Source organism: Microplitis mediator, chromosome 6, assembly GCF_029852145.1.
Source record: "Microplitis mediator isolate UGA2020A chromosome 6, iyMicMedi2.1, whole genome shotgun sequence".
In the NCBI taxonomy this organism is placed as follows: Eukaryota; Metazoa; Arthropoda; class Insecta; order Hymenoptera; family Braconidae; genus Microplitis; species Microplitis mediator.
Window position 1 is genome coordinate 17,478,507 of NC_079974.1, and position 23,382 is coordinate 17,501,888.

The 23,382-nt window shown below is 27.6% G+C and overlaps 1 protein-coding gene and 1 non-coding gene across 6 annotated transcripts in view; one reads left to right on the forward strand and one right to left on the reverse strand.

The window, feature by feature from the left end:
* The first annotated feature begins 2,336 nt into the window (after positions 1 to 2,336).
* The window catches only part of LOC130669816 (fasciclin-2), an 86,192-nt gene continuing 65,146 nt past the window's right edge, over positions 2,337 to 23,382 (forward strand). The window contains exon 1 of one of the 5 annotated variants that reach the window (XM_057472906.1): positions 2,337 to 2,842. In XM_057472906.1, coding sequence (XP_057328889.1) covers positions 2,785 to 2,842 — 58 coding nt within the window. In that variant the 5' untranslated portion in view covers positions 2,337 to 2,784. Of the gene's footprint in view, positions 2,843 to 3,358; positions 3,502 to 23,382 lie in introns of those variants that run through there. The other 4 variants (XM_057472904.1, XM_057472905.1, XM_057472907.1 and 1 more) reach the window with 4 other exon arrangements.
* Positions 18,290 to 18,361, reverse strand: Trnam-cau (transfer RNA methionine (anticodon CAU)). Its single transcript has one exon. It is a non-coding gene; the product is annotated as a tRNA-Met (tRNA).

Consider the following 23,382-nt stretch of genomic DNA (forward strand, 5'->3'; position numbering starts at 1 on the left):
AAAATGTGTAATAAGAAGTCCACGATAAACAAAGCGTTTAAAAATTCTTAAATGATAAAAAAATAATTCACGATTTATTGCAAGAATACAGTAGACTCGTAATACTAAAAACTTAATATTTTCTCAAGTTTTATAGTTTAATCGCGTGTAGCTGGCCTTTTATACCTGAGAGCTCTATACCATTACGCTATCGCTCCCAGTGGGATCAGTGTATAAATAAAAATAAAGGCCACTATATCAGTATAAATAAATAATTAAATATAAACATCTTATTCATAGTTCAGAGTATACAATATATAATGCAAAATACATATTTTTATACTTACAACTTATTTATTATTGTCTGTGGTCTTGGTTTTACTTTCTTTATTGTTTGAATTTTTTACCGCGCTTTAGTTTAAATTATAGCTCTCATATTGTTATTTTAAATAAGAACTCGTCACGTTAAGGTAACAATTTCAGTTATTGTCACTATGAGAAGTATACTAGAAATTCAATGTACTTATTATATTTAATATTAATAATGAATTAATTTTTTTTATTATTCTTATTCTCTATTCAATCACTTTTACTGCATTATTAATTTATAAAATGTTGCAATAAATATGTATCATGTTAAATGATCGGCAATTATCGGCATGCTATCGGTAAGGAATTTGCAGTTTCCGTCCTGCTTTCAGACGTCGCGAAATTATATTTTTTTTCCAATCTTTTGTATTATAAATTATTAATTCATTTTATAAAGTTTTATATATTCTATAAAATGAATAAAGTAATAATTTGGGTGATTTATTAAGGGGTAATAAGACCAATATTTTTTTTTTTATTCATAAATATGAGTACCCAATATAATTACTGTCAATGCCCGTATATTTATTACAGCGACTGTTTAAAATCGTAAAAAATAAAAAAAGTTTGCTAAATCCCAGCTGTCAGCTCCCCTCGATATTCCATTTCAAAATAATAATTCTACGAATTTGAAATAAACTGACTTAACGATAAATCAATCTAATCAGTAAAAAAAAAAATATAAAATAAATAATTACCGGTCATTAAATAATTTTATTAATAAAATATATACAAGGGCTGAAAATTAGGTACTTTATCATGAATGAGTGTGAATGTAGCTGACAAATGGCAATTTTTTAAATTTTAGAATAAATAAATAAAATGTAATTAGAGTAAAAATAAAAAAATGCGTATTTAGACAAATGAAAAATCCGTACGCGCATTTTTTTAAATTTCATTATTTTAATTTATTTACATATTTATTTCAAATTTATAAATTGTCTCGTCTCATTAGCATGATACTGAAGTTAGCTGACGTCTATTAAATTTTGAATTTTTTAAAAATTCATAAATTAAAAAAAAAATATATTTTAAAAAATTGCACCTGTAGTTTTTTTAATTTTCTAGATGTGCATGTTTTTAGTTTTTCTCCTTTTTTAAATTAAATCATCGAAAACAAAATTTGAAAATTTTTAATTGTCTGCTAACTTCATGATCATACTTTAGCCTGTATAACTTTGATGAGTGTGAATGTAACAGACTTCAGACAAAGTTTCAATTATTAATAAATAAACTAAATAATTAGTGAAATAAAATTTTAAAAAAATGTGCGTTTAAAAAAATTTCAAATTAATAAGTGCATTTTTTATATGAGTGTGAATGTAGTAGACATCAGATAAATTTAAAACTATAAGTAAATAGAGTAAATAATTAAAAAAAAAATATTTATAAAAAATGCACTTATTAGTTTCAAAATTTTGTAAGTACACATTTTTTTTTAGTTTAATTTTTCAAATTATTTACTCTACTTATTAATAGTTTTAAATTTGTCTAATGCCTGCTACATTCACACTCATAATAAATAGTGTAAATAATTTACAAAATAATATTTCGAAAAAATGCACTTATAAATTTAAAAATTTTTTAAATGCGCGTTTTTTTTAATTTAATTTTATTAATTATTTATTCTATTCATTAATAATTTTAAATTTGTCTGATGTCTGCTACGCATTCGCACTCATTAACTTTACGGATATTAAAAGATAATTAAACAAAAAGTTTAAATAATTGGTACACGGCCAATAATCGGGACTTTTACCTCAGTACATCGTACATTGCATTGTATTAATTCATCAGTGACTATAATAGTTAAGTAGTGACTAAACTCTATTACACACTAGTCTACTCTCACATATATTTATATTTATCCATATATATATAGAACTAAATTCAAATGCAAGTTCTCATATACAGAACAAACAAACTGACATATAAACCGAACGTCACCGAGCCTCACCGAGCGGCGCTGTTGTCCTCGGGTCGAGCGCGTTCCCTGCTACAGTCGGAAATCGGCCAGCGTGACGACAACACCGAGTCTACGAATCGCGCATTCTTTAAGATACAATCCAACAGTTAATTCGTGTATGTCTTTCGTGAAAATAGTCAATTAACCATAATAATAATATCACAAATTACACCATATATATATGTGTAATAATTAAACCTACATATTAATGTGTACACCGATTTAAATTAATCATTGAGTTTAAATAAAAAAAAGAAAGGACAATTTTAAAAAAATAACGTGCCGCGAGTGTTTGTGTTTTTTAAAAACTGTTTATTCAGTAGTATCGGTAATTAGTGTTACCGTTAAGACAATTTAATATTTATTTTTACTTAAGTAAATAATAAAACTACAAAAGTAGTTTTAATTTAAGTTGATTTGTTTATTTAAAAATAGTATTATTATAATTAATTAATTATTAAATAAAAGTGATGGCGAGTTTATCAAGTGGGCGACCTGCGGTCGTTGCAATTCTTATGCTGCATCTAGGTGAGTGATGGCGTCGAGCATCATTATATACTATATATTATAACTTTTATTTTTATTAATATTCTTGTTCTCGTATACACTTTCTCGTATATTCTGTCTCAACTTGAAAAACCGGATTCCTTAAGATACTTACGGCTATCGATAAAACCATGATCTTTATCATACAGAGACAAAAGTAATAATAATATATACTATGTACGCTTATATATATACATATATATGTTGATAATGATGATTCAAGGTATACTGTCATTGTCATTTTATCCAAGGATTCTCTATCCTCATTACAACCGATTACGTATCTTTAGTTTTATAATTCGCAGTTAAAAGTTAATTATTTAATATATGGGTTCAATTACCACGTAAACTGAATTTTGAATAATAATATTAATATTAATTAACAAGTGTATTAATTAAGTCGTAATTGGTCAGTGAATAGTAAAAAAAGTTGAATCAGAATTTAAAAACTGAGGGTTTCGCGCGTCGCGTTCGTGAGTTCGTTGCCCGGCGCCGGTTTGAATTTAACCGTCGGGACCGCGTCGACATTCCTGAGTGTTAGTTTTTAAAACATATGAAAGTCGTTTATATCATTATCATATATGTCGTGATATATTTTCAATATATATTTATAGTTATTAGTTATTATATTAATCATACAGGTGATTAGATATTTTATCAGATTATTATTATTATTAATAATTCAGTACCTGCTGCGTGGGAAAGTGTGAATTGATTAGCGGAATTGCGGAAGGAAGTTTGTGTTTCCCCTTTTCCCATGACTTGTTAGCTGGATGCCTTTGCAGTATAATTTTATCTAGTACTGCTTTATAAATAATTTATGTTTACTTAATAATAACAATAATAATAATATAAATTATTATTAAGTAAAAAATAATGAAATTGCAATAAATGATAAGAGTATTTATTAAAATACAAAATTGCTGACACCTGAGCAAACGTGTTACTCGTGAGAGAGCACCTGCTCGGCACCGACTTAAACCACTTTGTTTTACTCTCAATGTATATGGATGTTATGTATAGTTACTTGGCTCCTCTTGGTTCTCGTGATGCTCTGCCTGTTAGCCTACAGGTCCAGGGTCAACAGTAACATGCAAAGGGCAAAGGTAAAAGGCCCTTGAAGGCAACCAAAGTTGTTGAGAAAATTGCTTAAGTCATGCAGACATTAAAAAACAAGATTTAAAACCCACGTATTCTGTCTATTTATCCTAATCTGCGACTTTTAAATCAACGAATATTTTTACTTCCTCTCTTTTTTCTTTATTTTTTTTCTTGTAATCTTTTAAAATGCTTTAAGCTTCACGGTACTTGAGAAGATACCGAAAATAAATTTAAAATAGCTTCGTTATGGAGAAAAAAAATACTAAATTTTTCGAGGTTGCATCCATACCTGGGCTATTTTAAACGTTATCTTTTCACAGTCAATTAGTAGTGTATTAACTTTGCCTTTTTTTCTTTTTTATTGAAATAGGTAAAAATATTCAAATCGATTATATTCATGGAGCTTTTAGGAATTTTATTTTAAAAAGAATCATTTAAATAAAATACGCGTTTATTTTGTTGTAAAGAATATTTTAAATATGTAACAATGATCGGAACGCTTATTGTAGTAAGTAAAATTCCAGCTTTATAAAGTTTAAAATTTAAAATGGAAAAATTACCATTTTACGATAAATTATAAGATGGAATTTTTTTTCGCTATTACATGTGGCAGATGGAATATAAGTATAAAACAAAATTACGTCCGGGTGCGTCATCTGCGACTCGTACTCACAATTTATAAAGTAAAGAGTAAAGACTGTATATATAAAGTTCATTTTTTTTAATTTTTACACTGGGTTATTTAAAAGCTTACTGTAATAACGTGTACAGTATTTTAAATTGTTGTGGCGTAAAACATTACATGTAATTATCATTAGTTTTTCCACTTAAATATAGAATTAACGGTCGTTGAGTGTAAAAAATCCAGCCCGTGCCTTGTTAATGTTTTGTTATTTCTGTCATCAACAGATAATAGTAAAATTTTTTATTTTTATTGTTTATGTCATTTCTTGGGTATCGAATTAACGACATTCAAGTCTGTATTCTTTCAATTGACGTCTTGAGTAGAGGAAGAGGAAAAAAAAATTGAAATAAACAAAAAGGTAGAGGAAGATGAGACTTAAGACCAAGTAAAGAGGATCTTACCCAGTTACTGTCGTTCTTGGTCATTTTAATTTTATTTATTTATTTTTATTTCATTGCACTCGAATTCACGTGTTGGAAATTCTGCAACAAACAACTGTACTCCTGTTTATGTTGCTTCCATGCCAGTCTGATTTATAAACGAGAGACTGTCGGATAACCCCGTCTTCATGTTTCTTCTTTTTTTTTTCCTTCTTTCTTCTCAATGTTTCCAATGAAACAGGAGATTATGATGAAAATTTACCGTTAAAACAAGACAGTTTTACTCTCGAAAATTAACTGTTTTTTTTTAAATGCTATACATTTATATAAAAGTTGTCTCATACATTTCATTTTTATCAATAAATAATTATTCTTTAATAATTTGGTAGAGTCCGTCTGAACTCAAGTCAGAATTAGAATACCGTTTATTAAATTTTGATTTAGTGTTTATATTTATAAATTAAACAAAATATTTAATTAGTTTTAACAAATGAATCTATTCTATGCATTCTTCTGGCATTTTATTTATTAATTGTTGAAATTGGGATTTTTTTTACCGCTTTGACCTTTTTTCTTATATTTTTTGTTGGTGCAAAAAGTTTTTTAGTAATTACTTCAAAACATATATATATTTTTTAAAATAATTATTACAGAAATGATATAGATTTAAAAATGTTTATTATTTAAATAATTTATCTTGTGTGATGATTGGAAACATTTAAGATAATTTTAAATTTTTTAATTGAATGCATAAAAATCAATACACGGAAAAAAATAAACTTTAAAAATTAGTGTTTGAAATTATAACCAGGAACCCGGATGTCAATATGGGGAATTTTAACATTCAAAAAAATAAATTTTATAATACGTGTCGTCAATTTTTTAAATATCAGTTACGAATGAGTGTGAATGTAGCAGACATCAGACAAATTTAAAATTATAAATAGTGTAAATAATTAATAAAATTAAAAAAAAATGCACTTATTAATTTTTTATACGCGCATTTTTTAAAATTTAATTTTATTAATTATTTACTCTATTCATTTATAATTTTAAATTTGTCTGATGTCTGCTACATTCTCACTCGTCAGTTACGATTTTTAAAATTCAAATACTAATTTTCCTTACATAGACAATAAATTTTCATACTTATCCTGTAATTATTCACGTTTTAATTATAAATGAAAAAATTACTATTTAGAATGATAATTTTTACTGATCATTTTATTATTATATTACTTGTCGTTCTCAATTTATGATCCTGAAGTTAGCAGACAATTAAAAATTTTTTGATTATTTTTTCAACAATTCAATTTAAAAAAAAAAAAAATAAAAATATGCACATGTAGAAAATTTAAAAGACTACAGGAGCAATTTTTTAAAATATTTTTTTTTTAATTTCTCGTTTTTAAGAAAAATATAAAATTTACTAGACGTCAGTATCATTTTCAATTTATACAATTTATTTTTTTCCGTGTAAATACTTTTAGTTTGTGATCACTGTTTGTTGGACATTAATATTCAGATAATAAACCACAAAATTTAGTTATTAATGTCCCTGAACATCGGAAGTTTTTTTGCAATTTGATTAGGGGTGGCTGCAATTTTCGGCTTACATACTAGCACCTATGCCAAACATTTCAGAAATCTAGATCCACTAAATTTTTTACTTTTCATTCTACTTTTTTATTTTCGTCCCGCGAAAAACGTTCCGATTTTTAAATAAATTGATCAATTGATTTTTCAACATTCATTTGACAACGCTAATTATTATTAATTTTCTTTTAGAAGAAAAAGGACAGCAGTAAAAATCTTTCCGTCAGTAATTTTTTAATGATACTGAAGTTAGCCGACGTCCAATAATTTTTGGATTTTTTTTAAACAATAAATTATAAAAAAAAAAAATTTGAAAAAATTGCACCTATAGTGTATTAAATTTTCTACATGTGCATATTTTTATTTTATTTTTATTTTCAAATTAAGTCGTTGAAAAAAAAATTCAAAAATTTCTAACTGTTCTAACTTCAGGGTCATATTTTTTAAGTAATTAAACATTTTTTCTCAGGCACATTTTCTTGTGAAATGAAAATGTAACCTTATTACCACAACTTAGAATAAATTAAAAAAGAATTAAGTTTTTTTTTAAATGTTGACAATTTCTTGAGACACAAATATATTTTGATATCTCAAATAATTATTGATACTAATTACGATAATTAAAAATTATTTGCACAAATGTTCATTACTCAGATGACGAAAGAAATTATTTATTTAATTTTAATTACCGTCCAATTTCAAACGATCCTCATCACCACAAGTAAATATCAAATAATTAAAATTTTTTTAGTCAAACGTTAAAAGATATTTGACGTAATAAATGACAAATGGTTTTTAAATACTCAGTTTATGAAATCAGTAAACAATTTAGGGTTAGTATTTATTTAGTTAAGAGTCAATTCAAAGGATATAATAGTGACACTATTCTTAAAGAACTTTAAAATGTTATTCTTTCATTTTTCATTTGACACTTTACACTTAACGCCCTTTATAACGACTTGTCAACGAGTCTAACCCAAACAGATCTCTCTCAAAACTAGTCTAAAACACGTGGCAACTTTCAGGGAGAGATATATATATTTCTCTTATTCACAGTACATCTAACTACTACATATATATAATATGTATAGAGATATTTATGGTATGCCTACCCCCCATTGTCTGGCCCTATCTAGTTAGGTCTACTTTAGAGAACTACTCAGGAAATGAAACAAAACAGACTTTTTAAATTTAAAGGAAACGTAAAAAATTAATAAATGAAGAATATAACTTTTAAATTTGAAACTTGTAATTTATTAAGTAATATTACATCTTAAGCATAAGACTTTAGTCATTTCTCATTTTTTATCTTTTTCTTTATATTCTCAGAGTAGAAATTTCGAGTCTTTTATCCTTATGAGCTTTATAAATGAACTTAGGATACTGAATAAACTTTGGCCTTTGATTCTTAGGCTTTTTTTTTAACTTGATTGTATGCGTAAATAGGAGTGAGAATTTCATAAAGAATAAAAAAGGAAATAATATAAATATAATAAAGTAAAAAATATATATAATGATACAATAGAGTAAAATATATAAAAATAATAAAATGAAGCTGAGAGAGAAGTTAAGAAAAATGTCGATGATGACTAGATTGAGAATAAAGGAATAAGTGAAAGGCATGTATGGACATATTCTCAGGCTTAACTTGTGTAGTGTTGCATTGTTCAGTATCCGACTTGTTTCGTGTTAGAAACGAAATGCTTTGCTGTCAGAAATACCGCACTGACTTTATGGACAAAGAAACCCACCAGATGAGATTGTATACATTTATGTACATATATATACCATACGTATACAAATACGAATACCAATACATACAAATACGTGAAAATATATTACATATATGTATACAATGAAAAAGGATAACAGAAAGTAAAAAAAAAAAGCTTTTTTTTCAAATAAAAATTCATGAATTTATCAGCCTCTCTAAGAGATTTTATTATAATATCTTTGGAAAGCTATTTCATAAAAATTTTTTACGTTTTTCAATTTATTTTATTTTATATTCATTGAAGATTGTGATTTTTATTTTATTATTACTAGGGACAAAATTTTTGCCTTGATTTTGAAATTAATCGATCAAATGTTTAATATTACGGCGAAAATATTGGTCTAATCAGAAAAGTTTTTAAACAAAATTTATAGGAAACTAAATTTTCTAAAAAAAACGTCTCTTTACATTTTTTTATACGGCCAATATTTTCACCGTAATTTGAAAATTAACTTTCATAATGAATAATTCAAATTTTTGATAATTATGAAAATCTTAATTTTGAAATTACGGCTTTCTTTTTAGTCCTAAGAAAAAATTATAAGAGACATTTTCTTTAAAAAATTAAATTCTGAACAACTTTTATTTGAAAAATTTTTTTATACGACCAATATTTTTTCCGTAATATCAAAAATTTCACACCATTATTTATTGTTGGCTAATTTTAAATTGAAGCAAAAATCCTGGCCCTAATTATTATTATATATGCTATTTTTTTTTTTTTTTATTTCATTATGGTCACTGAGTGTAAAAATAGTGGGTGTGATAGCAGAGGAAGTGAGGGAGCGTGAGAATATTAAATCGATCGATATTAATATGAGTGAATAATAATTTGTAACGTTATTACACGGCAAGAGAAACGATAATGAGAGGGTTATTGCCAGGACACACTACGAGAAAATACGTTACTCGTTTTGGTCAAATGTATACATGTTATGTTATGTACCTCATAGTAGCGCCGTTTAATGAGCCGTAACATTTTTTTTTTCAACGTCGCTTTTATTATTTATTTTGTTTTTGATCGAACGTTGGCCAATTGGTATAAATTTTTAGAATAACTTAAATTTTGTTGCGTAAAAGAAAATAAGAAAAATAATGAAAATGAATTAAACATATGATAGATTAACCATACGGGTTGAAATAGAAAGTTTTTGTACTATACAAAGTAAGGATAATCCTTTGTTCATCTTTTACTTTATGTTCGGGTATTAATTGATATATTTTTCACGAATAGAATAAAGATTTTCAATATTTCAATTTTATTATTGACAATATATTATTTACTGGATAGATTTTATTCAGTCGAATGAGAAATGAAAATGCTTCCAACTGTAGAATAGACTGAAATGCAATTTTCATCTTTCGTTTATACACTTTTTTTATTTTATTTTTTATACAATCTGTAATCAAAAAAATATCGATGTATAACGAACCAATTACTAAAGTGGATTCCGCTTAGATTAATATCCTTTTATGTATTTTTTTTTTTTTTTTAAATAGATTATAGTTGTGTATACAATACAGTCTGGTTATGAGCAATTTCGAATGCTTTATCTACTCTCACGTAAATTGAATTTTTTTTCAAGTAGAAGTGTAACGGAATTCCGTTAACTGAAACTTTTCAGTTACTTGGCTTTTTTGGCAGTATCATAAATTAAAAAATTAACACATTTTTAAACTATTAATTATTGAAGTAGATTATGATAAAAATTAATCAGTTGATATATTTATGTACACAGAAAAAAAGGATTTCTTGACACAAAAAATTCTTTCTTGTCCCAAGAAAATTTATGTACCTGAAGATCGGAACGTTTTTCGCGCAGTGCAAATGAAAAAAAATTATGTAATTTGCTTCCTTAAGGAGTAATTCCGAAGGTAGGGGATGGCCTAAGATTTTCGGCTGACCTACCAGCATCTATTTGCAAAACATTTCTGAAATCTAGTCATCCAGTAGATTTTTTGCTATCAAATTTCTTTTTTTGTTGCGCGAAAAATGCTCCGATCTTCACACAGTTTAAAATTTTGTGTTCTTGTATAGAAAAATTCAATGGTTAAATATTTTGTGTCAATTATTTGACACCCCTGAGTGTAAATTTAACTAAATTTGAACGTGTTATCTGATCTCAACAAGTTTTAAGCCTGTATTAATGTTTGACAAAAGTATAATGTGTCAAATCAAAACAAAAAATTGAGTGGACCGTTTTGGACATGTCATTTGTCTTAGATTTAAAATAATTTTTTCAACTGTGCAGGTGCATGAAAATTTTTACTTGCTTTAAGAAATTTTGTGCATCATGAATTGAACACAAAAATTTTATTGAGCCAAGAAAAATTTTTTAGAGCGAAAAAAAATTCGTTGTGACAAAAAATTTCTTCAAGTCCTAAGAAAAATTTTTTTTTTTCATTTCATAAAGCGAAATTTTTCTGGCGCCAAGAAATCCTTTTTTTTCTGTGTAAACTGAAAAGAGTCATATTTAATATTTTAAAAAACTTTTTTTTTCACAAAATTTTTCTAATATATTTTTTTGCACATGACCTAAAAAGCTAGACAACCTTAAAGTAAATAAGTATCAATATTTCTTCGAAACAGATTGTTCAGAAATTTTTTTTTTTATCAAAACAATTTTTCTTTGGAAATTACAAATGTAATAAGCAGTGGTTTTAAGGTCGAGGCGCCCGGATGTTTAACTTGCTTAAGCTTTTCACCTCTTGTTACAGTATTACTGTACTCTGTAGTAGTCTCTAGTGTGACAATGCTTGAATCGTTTTCGTTTTACTATAAAAAAGTTCCACTTGGCTAGTTTTACCTCCTCGTGGTAACTTTTTTTCTCTTTTTACCCAACTCTTACAAAAGTCTTTCTATCCTTATTTTATTTATTTGTTACTCGTGGAAAAATTTACCCACCATTTCTCGCAGTCTTTTTAACAGTCATAACTTAAACATTCCGCTAGTCGTGACCTGACCACGGGATACTTCTTTGTCCCTTGAATAACTAAGCCACGAATTTTTATGAGTTCAACGAAGTCCATATACGTAAACTATTTTTTTTTTGTTTATTAACTTTGTTTCTATTCCCATCAACTTAACTTCTATGGTGGGCTTTGTCATCAAATATAGTACTGTTTACACTCGTTAATTTTACTACATATTTTTTTTCTCAACGCTTTGGCATACATTTTTTTTTATTACCTCGAACGATAATTACCTTTTACTTTTAAATTAAAAATACTCTACCATTCACATTAGTTTATTATAAACATGATTTATTATTTAAATTCTCAAACAATTTTACTTTTTTTCCCATTATTTATTATTTGTCGAAAAATTAAATTTTTTTCTATTAGAGCTTTTAGCCTGAAATATAATCCGACATAATAATAAAATACCGTGATATTTAAAACCTATATACTTTATCATCGCAGAATGAAAATCACCGATAACAGTAATTTGACAGTAGATATATATATATATAATGTATAAAATACATACATAATCTAAAACTATACGTGTCTATCTTATCACTGTTGTTCGTTATCAAAGCACGTCAATAGTATCGTGATCTGTTGATCAATAGCTATGAGAATACTAGTGTTATACAAAGAGATAGGATTACTCGCTATTCTCACGTTCACTCGGTATTTACGCCAACGCATAACCGTGAATTACCTTTGCACATATGTGCATCCATAGATGTATTGTAGCTTACTGGCATGGTTTTAAACTACTCCTTATACATGTTTGTATATATGTATATATATATATAAATATAATCTGGCATTTTCCAAGGTAGGCGTGAACACATAAAATATTACCTGGGAATATACACTGATGACATGTCATCCAGACTCATATGTCACTTGTTTTTATTCAATTTTTTTATTTATTTTTTTCTACGTTAATATAACTATGCAAATGTTCTAGTGATAATTTACTACCGTACTTTGTTATGCATTCGCTTCTCTACGAGTTGAAAATATTCAATGCATAATCTAAATAACCGGGTGGTAAATTTTTCTTCCCTTTTTATCGTAATAGATCACAGTCTGTCAGAGTTAATGACGTCACTTGATGCTTGACACTAACTAGATATTCTTTCTCTGTCTCTCCTTCTTTCTTTCTTGCTTTCTTATTTTTTTTTCTCTCATTACTTATTATTACACAGTGTTGTGTCTTTAACTGTTGCTCTCAAGGCAAATTAAACCCACGCCCACCCACAGAAAACGTCGAAGGGTCCGTGAACACTTGAATTACTAAAATAACACCCGTTTGTTTCACTATATAATTCTACAACTCCCTGTCTCACTTGTATTAATCATGGAATCTCAAGAGCAGTCTCGAGGAATCATTCAATCTGGCCTGCATCATCTCATCTTTTACAAGTATCTCTCCTTCTATTCAAACTTTATATATCTTTTGATGTCTCTAAAACCCGTGTGTATTTTTCGTTTACACTTGGGAATAATATTTCATTATTTTATTACTAATTGACTTAAACTCGTATAAATAAATGAATAATTAATTAATTAATCAATATTCATTGGGAGTTTGAATAATTATTCGTTAAAAAATCCCTTTGTCTTGTTACCCAAAGATTCAAATAACCGGCATATGGGAATTGAAAAAGAAAGAAAGCATATTTTGATTTAACAAAACCAGCGATATTGAGGTTAAAAATAAAATAATAAGAACCGAGACAACACGTCAAGCCAAGTTTGGATGAGAAAAAGAAACTAAGGATAACCAACAGACGATTTCGTGATGGTTTTACGTGGAACCTGTTCGGTATCCAAAAAGGGTACCTGTATATCCGCTTGATATTGCCTGTGCTGCCCTCAAACTCTTAGTTTTTTACCTTTTATTCTGTTGTCTTTATCCTTATAACCTCTTTTATTTTTCATCTTTGTCTTTTTCATTGTCTCGTTTAGTCGTTTTCGCTGTCGCTATCACAGTTGTCGTTGTGCACCTGTATTATACATGCACACCAACTCATCAAAACTAAAACAGACAAAAGGGGCCACTTGTTCGGCTTTTTGAGACCCTCCACCACCGCATGTTCTATATCCGAAACGAAACAGATAATCAACCATAGTCGGATTATATTTCTGGGTGTTCTTCAATATAATATGTTTTTTTTTTTTTTTTTAATACTCAAAATATATTCCTGCGTTATAATATCTCTCACATAATTCTTGCCCTCTATTTTTGTACAATTATTTAAAGTACTCATACATTATTTTACTTGACTACTTTCATGTACTAGTTATGGTAATATTTTGCATTTTGTTTATAATGATATTAATAGAGCAAAATAGAAATAAATTTGTATTTATGTATATGTATTTTTTAGACCCTGATGAAGACTCAATAAAGAGTCGAAACGTCGCAATAATAACAATGGCATGATTGTTTTTTCTTGTATTGTCCAATTACCTGTGATCTATTTAAATATCTTTTGGATTTTTGGATGCGAAAGTGGAAATTATTTAAAGTTTTCGGTTGATAAAATGAATAATTAATTTTTTTTTTTTACCCAGTAGAGTACAATAAACAAGTTCACTGAATTGAGACTCATTTATTGAATATCCCAATGGATTTTATGGTTGACTAGTTTTCGTAGTTGAGTTTACAACTGGAAACCTTTACTACCTTGTGGTGGGTATTGGAAGATATTCCTCGGACCGTTGACGCCTCACCCTTTACATTACATATACCTTTTTTTCATTTATTTTATTTTTTTCCTGTTTCTTTCATCTCTTTCATTCTAACAGGGCACATAGCACTCTGGCGATTTCACGAGTGTGACGTCATTAGTTTTATGTGCAAGTGTAGTAGAAAGGGAGCATGTTGTAAGTCAGGGACAAGCCCCCTTGGTTTCTCGTGATCGTTAAGCCGCGAGGTCAGGCGTATCTTTCTCCTTTTATCCCTTGGGCTGCTCTCTACGCCCAATACTCACTTCCGTTAGGTTCGTTTTCGCGCGAATTGGATTAGAACAACCTTATACCATACCTTCACCTTTTATTCTACTATTTTTATTTCCGAAACATTCTTGTAGTAGTTTGAGAGTAACAACTCGTGTCTCAAGTTAAGGGGATATAATTTGTGATGAGATAGCTGTAAAAGAGTAGTACGTGAAGTTACCAGACCCACTAACTTTGTCAGAATTTTTTTATTTTTTTATACGTTTTATTTTGCACTTGATATTGTATTAAAAGTAAAGAGTATCTATGTTCTGTTCTCTTCTCTTCTGTAATATACGTAATACGCTACACTAGAACTAGAGAAATTCATTCAACCGTGAGCTCGTTAAAAAGTTCATGGCACTATTGATTTACAGTTACTTCAGACAGTTATTTCAACTGATTTATTTATTATTATGTAGATTTTTTTTATTACAACAGTATTGTGATGATTTTTAAAAAATTTTTTAATTGTTTAGTTTGTTAATATTTTTTGCTACGGTTTTACATTCATTTTACGGGGTTTTGATTACGTTAAACTATATATACATAAGATTGTAAATTTCTCAAGTTTATATTAAGTGAAATAATAACTGAAACTCGCGAGCAAGCACGCGAGCAATGGAATATATATGATTAAATTATAATTGTAATTTTATAATAATAATAGAGAAATACTCGAAAATGAATATTCTCGTGAGCGGAATTACGCTTGATATTTGCGTCGTTTAAAAGCCATTAATTAATGATCTTGAAGTTAGCAGACAATTAACAATTTTTGAATTTTTTTTTAAATAATTTAATTTAAAAAAAAAATATGCACAGGTAGAAAATTTAAAAAACTATAGGTGCAATTTTTTAAAATATTTTTTTTTTTGAAATTTATCGTCTTTAGAAAAATCCAAAAACGTTCGCTGAGTTCAGTATCATATTAATTAATATATTAAAAATTTAAGTTTTAAAAAATGATACTCAAGTTAGCCGACGTTTAATAATTTTTAGATTTTTTTTTCTACAATAAATTATTAAAAAAAAAGTATTTGAAAAAATTGCACCTATAGTATTTTGAATTTTCTACATGTGCGTATTTTTAGTTTTTAATTGATTTGTTTAAAAAAAATCCGAAAATTATTAACCGTCTGCTAACTTCAGGATCATTTTAAAAAATATCAATGAATCATGAATTATAATTTGAATATACATATATACATATAAATAAAATAATAATAAACTTTACAACCAGGCTGTAATAATTTAATTATTAAAAGCCTAATGAAATGAAAATTATAAATTGCTATCAAATTATTAATATGATGACTTGAGTAAATATTAACCGAGATATATGATACTGTGTTATAAAATACGCGTCTGATATACATATATGATAAGGAAATTCTTTTATTATTTACAGCTATGATTAATTCAAAATATAAATAAATTATTAAATATTTTCGCTAATTATGAGTAAATATTTTTTTTTTATTATTTAATTTAAATGAATCATTTAAAATGAATTTATTTATTAATTGACTCATTCATAATTCTCAATTACATTTAACTTTTTTACTAAAATAACGGGTTAATAAATGAAATTTAAAATAATTAATTCACAAAGATAACAAAATATTCAATAATTTTAACGAGAAAAAAAGAAATCGTATCTAGATTGTAAATATTTTTTTACTAATGTCATTAAATATTTGTCAACTAATTTACAACACACGTAATACAAGGATAATATACACAAGTGATAAATACTGAATCATTTAACGTGTACACAATGAAATAATATGTGTCATGATAATAGATAAATCAAATTGTCTACATATTACTATAAATATCTTGACAAACTGACAACTCTCATAATACCTATAGTTATATATCAATAATAATCTAGTCAAATTAATTTATAATGTTATATATAATAGTCATCAGATGAATTTACATAGAAATGTCTGTCTCATTTACTGTCTGTTTTCAATGAGCGTTAACGGATGCGAAAATTGCGGCGCACCGCACATAGTCACGATAGTTATATATATATACATATAGCTCTCGAGTTTGCATTTTGAAATGTCTATCTTTGTTTAACAAGTAGAAAAGGTACTATATCTTGTTCATATATATGTATCTATGTAATGGTATGTATGTACATCACTCATTCCTATATCTCTCTATCAATATATATATTTAGGTTTAACGCGTGTCCAATTCGGAACTACGGATTCCGCGGTTTAAGCCGATTAATGATTATCAAACTAGCCGACAATTTACGGGGGATTTGTAATTATCGAATTTTGTCCAAACTTGTTCTATTCGTATTTGAGGATTTAAGTCAAACAAATTAGTATATATTTCTTGTTGATATGTTTCATATCATTTAGCCATCAAGTTTATTTCCGACTTGATTAATTAATTTTTTTAAATCAATTTCATTTTTATTAATTGATCGTGAGTGCTGACTATTCGTGTTTGCAATTATTCTTTGAGAAACCTCGGTGGGATTTAAAGTCAGAATAAATAAACAGTTTTTTTTTCTTCCTACTCCAGCTTAATTGCTGTTTTATTTTCTTATCGGGTTTTATTTAATTTAAAAGTTTTTTTTCTTTAATTTAATTTATTTTATTTAAAATTGAATGTAAATTTTTTTGCTTATTTATTTTGAATAATTTTGAAAATTTTTATAAAAAATAATTCTAACGGGTGAAATAAATATTTCTCATTGATTTCGCGGAATGTAAATAAAGTATAATAGACAATGAAGAGGATGTTTATGTCGGCACGCGACAGTTTCCGGCTGTTGCTGAGTGATCACAAACGGATGAGTATTGATAGTCATCCATGAGAAGAATCGAGAGATGTACCATAATAGACATTCAAGGGTTCTGGTGAGAACATGCATTTGCAGAACGAAGAAAACGAGAGGAAGAAAAAGAATAAGAAGATGAAAAAAAAAAAAGATAATAAAGAATAAGCAGAACGATGGAGCAGGTGAAAGAGAAGGATATTTATTTATTCGTTTCTCAAGACATCTCGTGAGTCGTCTGCTTGTCTGGCTTTTCTCGCTGCTCTCGCCAAGAGATGAAATGCACGCCAGCAAATTCGAACCATTTTACATTTTTTTTTTATTTCTGTCCTTTGCTATTTTATTTTATACTTTCTTGTTCTATTTTTCTTTCTGAAACTCGCAACTTGAAAAAGTGGCGTAACATCCGGGACCCTGGAAAGTCGTAAGGATGCGAAATGGCGACGGGAAAATCCGTGAAAAATTGCCAAGTTGGCGTTATTCCGCTTGAGTACGAGAAAAATCCCAATGCTGAACGATTTATATGCTTGAAGGGAGAAGAAGGTCGATTTTAAATGGGCTCAAAAGAAAATACTCAGATAAAATAAATAGAAAAGACGATTATCTATTGATAAAAATACATCAATCGATATTTTATTCTCTTTTAATAAAAATATTGAAAAAAGCATAATACAGATATAATATATAGACATATATAAAATAGAAAAATCCTTTTAATAAGCTCCAATAAAATCTGCTTTGCAGACAGAAAAAAAGTAAATAATAACGATAATAATAAGATAATAGAATAAAAATCATGAGCATTCGTCTGGAAAGTTGATCTACTTAGATGAAATCTTATACAAATTATCTTATCGTTACTCTTTGAAGTATAGTCATGACTATAGTATTAAATTAATATTCAAATTCAAAAAAGGTTTGTAAAGAGTATGGACCTTTTTTTTTTAAGATGAAAGCAATTATTAAATAATTTATCCCAAAGATTGAAGTCTTACCGTATCGCTAAATAATTTAGTAATAAATTTAAAATTATCAAGCGGATTGAAAATTTCTATCCATAATAATATTACGTCAAGTAACTTATTGTTGAAGAATTTAATATATATTGCTGGAAAAAAAAAAAAATAGTTAGCAGAGCGTGGTTTCGATCCACGGACCTCTGGGTTATGGGCCCAGCACGCTTCCACTGCGCCACTCTGCTCTTGTTGCCTAAAATTATTTTTTTCCAGGATTGTTTTGCATTTATACACAGAAAAAAAGGATTTCTTGTCACAAGAATTTTTTACTCGCCCCAAGAAAATTTTTTCCCAGCCCAAGAAATTTTTTGCATTATGAATTGAAAACAGAAATTTTCTTACGGCGAGAATGGATTTTCTCAGAACAAGAAAAAACTTTTTGAATCAATAAATTTTTTCTCGTCCCAAGAAAATTTTTGTGTTCAATTCATAATACGAAAAAATTCTTGCGCCCAGAAATTATTTTTTTCTGTGTAAACATCCTTGTTGAAACAATTTTTAAAATTATTAAGGATTTTCAGGATATACTGATACTTTATTCATAAAGCCGTTGATTTGGCAACACTTTGTAAAGGTAATTAATCATGTAACTGATGGCTCTGACGAGACTTTTTCCACGTATATTTTATAACCCCCTCTTTTTAGGGCTTTGAAGAAAAAGAGAAAGTGTAGATGAGCCGCAGGACGAATCCATAATTAATGATGGTCCGCAGACGCGATCGATTCAAATGATTTATTTATATTCCAGCCACAAATATTTACTTGCCCAGGGGGTTAGTTATATATTGTAAAGGGGTTGATAGTGGATAAAAATAAAGATAAACACAAAGTGAGCGAGTGAATGAGTAAGTGAAAATGATAATGTATATAAAAAAAAAAAAAAGAATAAATAAATAAGTAGAAGAGACGACAATAAAGCTGGAAAGGATGACTTATTATAATTAATAGCTGCCGTCATCTGAAGTCAAAAGTTCGCCAGTCATTTTGCTGAATGGACTGTAATTCAGGTGGGGCCAGTTTCCATGAATAGGTCCTTAATTCGGGTGCCTCCATGATGCATAGCACCCTCTACATCTACTCTGAATTTATCTTCTGAAAATGTTCCACACATACATACACACGCTGTACCATAACTTGCGTATCTAAATCGAACGATCAAGTCATCGTATGTGTAGAGTTCACGAACTTTCTTGTATACATAACATGAGAAAGCAGTTGATGTAGATTTTATTTATATTTACCCTCGGTAAAACTCACGAGCTTTTAATTCTCCCTGCTTATAAAAATTTCCGGTCGACACGTGTCGCTAAATTATGTTATAATTACTCAGCAATTTAAACATTTTTATCTTCGTATCGTGAGGCTTCAAATTCTTTAACATAACATACATACATCAACAAAGTATTAAAATTTTTTTGTATTTAAATAAATAATCTTGATAAAAACCATTAAAGTGTCCGTATGAAAAAACAATATATGGTTAAAATATATAATCATATATGTTTGCAACAAAAAAATATACGATATATTATATTGTGTATTATAAAAAATCATATAGAGATTTTGGCCGTTTAAATATAAAATTATATACAGTAGTAAATATATGTATTCCATATATGTAACTTATATTTTTTTTCTATTAGCTATATATACATTTACATTTACCTTATAATATATTGTATTGATATATTTCCTTTTATATTCAAAAAATATTTATATGAAATGAAATACATGGTAGCATATAATTTATATTATATATGGCACCATATATTTTCTTTATTATATTTATTTTATTCGGTGTATGTATATGTATATGGGTATATATTCGAATCAAATTAAATAATTTTGAAAATTTTAACTGCAATTTAAAGAGTATATTAAAATTTAGATCTAATTTAATTGGAGTCGTTCATACGAATAAGAAACTGTTTTTTTTCCATACACAATGTAAATATGTTCTTATATATGATCAGAATATATTTTTCGAATATGATAGAAATATATATTTTTATGTATAATAAAAATATAGTTTTCGTATACACTAAATAAAATAATCGGTTGCAGCTACTTATTGGCAATTGGTAGCCACTACCGATTATTTTTCGGTAGACGCTACCGATTATTTCGATACCAGTTACCTAATTTTCGGTAACAGCTATCGATTTCTTTTCGGTAGCTGGTACCGATTCCAATCAGTAACGGCTACCAAAATAATCGGTAGCTGTTACCGAATAATCGGTAGGCGTTACCGAAACAATTGGTAGCTGTTACTGAAAATTAATCGGTAGTGGCTACCGATTGCCAATCGGTAGCTGTTACCGATTTTTTTTTCAGTGTATGACAAGAATATATATTTTCATATATGATAAAAATACATTTTTTAGTATAAAAAAAAACATCAGAAAATATAGTTAAATTGGCCACACATATTTTCTGATATTTATCATATATTTTAACCATATATGTTATTTTTATACAGGAGAAGTGAAGTACATTACAAATTCCTCGTTACTTTTTATTATTTAATAAACATTAAAATATTAATGGTTATTTTGACTTCCTAATTTTATAAAATGAATGATGGATTAGTGTCCAACTCAATTCGTCATTTTATTTGTCCCTATTTTATCATGATGAAGCTTAATGTCACTGATGTGTCTGTGTACGTCTACAAGGGTTGATTTTGATAAATTACATGGCTGGTAATAATGATAAATTTTAAGTTACATAATTTGTTTAAAACATTTTTCATGCTTAAACATAATTATATACTAGGAATAATGATACAACAAGTATTATTAAATAACCACCGAGATTATTTGAAATAATAATGTCGGCCAGTTATTATCTTATGAAGAAGCTTTCCATCTTGATTACCGTTTACGTTATATTTCCTCGGTGTTTATCGCGTATAAAAGTTTAAAACCAAATGCCACACCTCGTTTAAAGACTTTGGCTGGGTATCCTATGGTCCGAGAAATAGTTTCGTTACTTCAATGAATAATCGGGGAAAGTTTGAAAGTTAATTGCACTTCTGTATTATATTGCTTCTTCTATACTTATATTCTTGGGTTTTAGATTATCGCCTGGATATGTATAGCGAAAGCGTGCGAATTGCCTTGATACTAAACCGGGAATTTATCATTTTTTCAGTTTTTCATATAATTCTGTTTTTATTTTTCTAACCTCATTAATCTTCAAGATAAGTAGACCTATTCATTAACTGCAATCTTTTATTTTTAATTTCCAAAGCCTTTAAATCATATCACCTCTTTATATCTTATTTTTCATTTTACATACATTTTATACTTTCTTATATATTCTATCATGACGTTTCCAATAATAAAATGCATATTTATAGGATTTTATTGAGAAATTTTTTCGTCGATGTCAATAATAAATTTTGTTCTTGTATGATTGATTTCTAAGGCTTCATTGGAACGTAACATCTATTCGCACCCTATCGTTTTTCATCCCTTGTAAGTCTTCATCGTGACTCAACAATAGTGTTCATTTTCGACTGTGAAACCTTTATATGTAAATTGTATCTAAGAAAAGGACTTTTATCACATGTTGGAAATCTTTCATAGTTATATACAGTATAAAATAACGTATATGGTTGAGAATAAAGTCCAACACTCGAAACATTAGTATCAGTAACAGTAACACAGTAGGAAAGTAATCTAGAGAAGAATGACATTATGCAAACGATCAAATAGTAAATGTCAAGAGAGTAAAACGGGAAGCACGTTTCTCATCGTTTAGTCACTCGCCCACAGATTCTACCAAGTAAAGAAGATGAGAGAACTACTGTACCATGTATATGTACAAAGTGCATCAGAGTGTATAAGTCTCACTTCTATCTTACTAATGAGCAAATCAGAGATCTTCACTAGTTCAACACCAACATCATCTCTCAGTTCTCCAACTCCTTCTTGAACAGTTTCTGTTTCTACTATTTCAACTACGCACGCTTCCTCTTTCTACTCTTTCTCTCTGTCTATCTCTTTCATTTCAATTTACACGTTTATTGAATCAAGAAAATTGAGTCTTGTGGCCGAGACAACTTCAATCTGCAATTTATCTAATGAATTTACTTGACACGATTTAACTTTTGTGATGAATAATGCAACTGTGATAAGATTTCATAAATCTATATAAGGTAAAAAACTAATACCTGATTACAGGGACTAGTACCCAATCATTTCATGTATTTTTATTAGGGTGTTAAAAAAAACAATTTTTTTTTTATGGTATCCAAAAATTAAAAGTATAATTAAATACAAAAATTTTGTTACAAATCCCAGCTCTTAATAATAATATCAAGGTTTGCCTCAATCCATTTTTTTATTTTCCATTTCAATAACACAGGAAAAGAATTTTTTTTTTTAGAATTTTCTAGCTCACAAACCAATTAACGGATTTTTATGCACAATATATATTTTTGTAGGAAATTGAACGCCCTACAAAAAAAGTCATCAAAAAATCATTTTTTGATAAATTCTACTGTTCAAAAGTTATTTGAGCTTCAAGTCAAATGTATAGTAAATTTCAGGATCTTTTCACTTTTCCAGCGAAACTATCGATCTTATCACATAATGTCATAGAATTATTTTTGTAGATAATTTTATTCCTTACAAATTATTACGAATAAAATTTTTCGAAATTCCGCATTGTTTTCAAGTTATTTTCATTTCAATGCCAAGCTCTTAAAAAACTAGATTTCTGATTGATTTTACTTTTGGATACCATAAAAAAAAAAAATTGTTTTTTTTTTAAACACCCTAATTTGTATATCTATAAATAGTCCCTTGTTGGGTATTAGGTCTTTAACTTAATGTTAAAAAAAAAAAATATATCTAAATATTTACAAATTTATCATAACTCCATAAATATTTAAATATTATTGTTATTGTCATTATTTCTACATCAAGTAAAAGTTAAATTGAATTCTTTTTTTTTTCAAGTACTTATTCTATTATGTTTTTAATATAAAAAAAATATCCACTCGCTTTTAATACTTACGGTCATTAATCATCTGAGACGGTAGTGGATATCACAAAATTATCCACCCTTAAATAAACCTACTCATGATACCGTTCGATTCTCGTAAGTGTATACATTATTTCCCCTCTTATATACTATGAGAATATGTATATACATATATTAATATTTAACTATTTTATTTTTTTTCTCCGTAGTACTT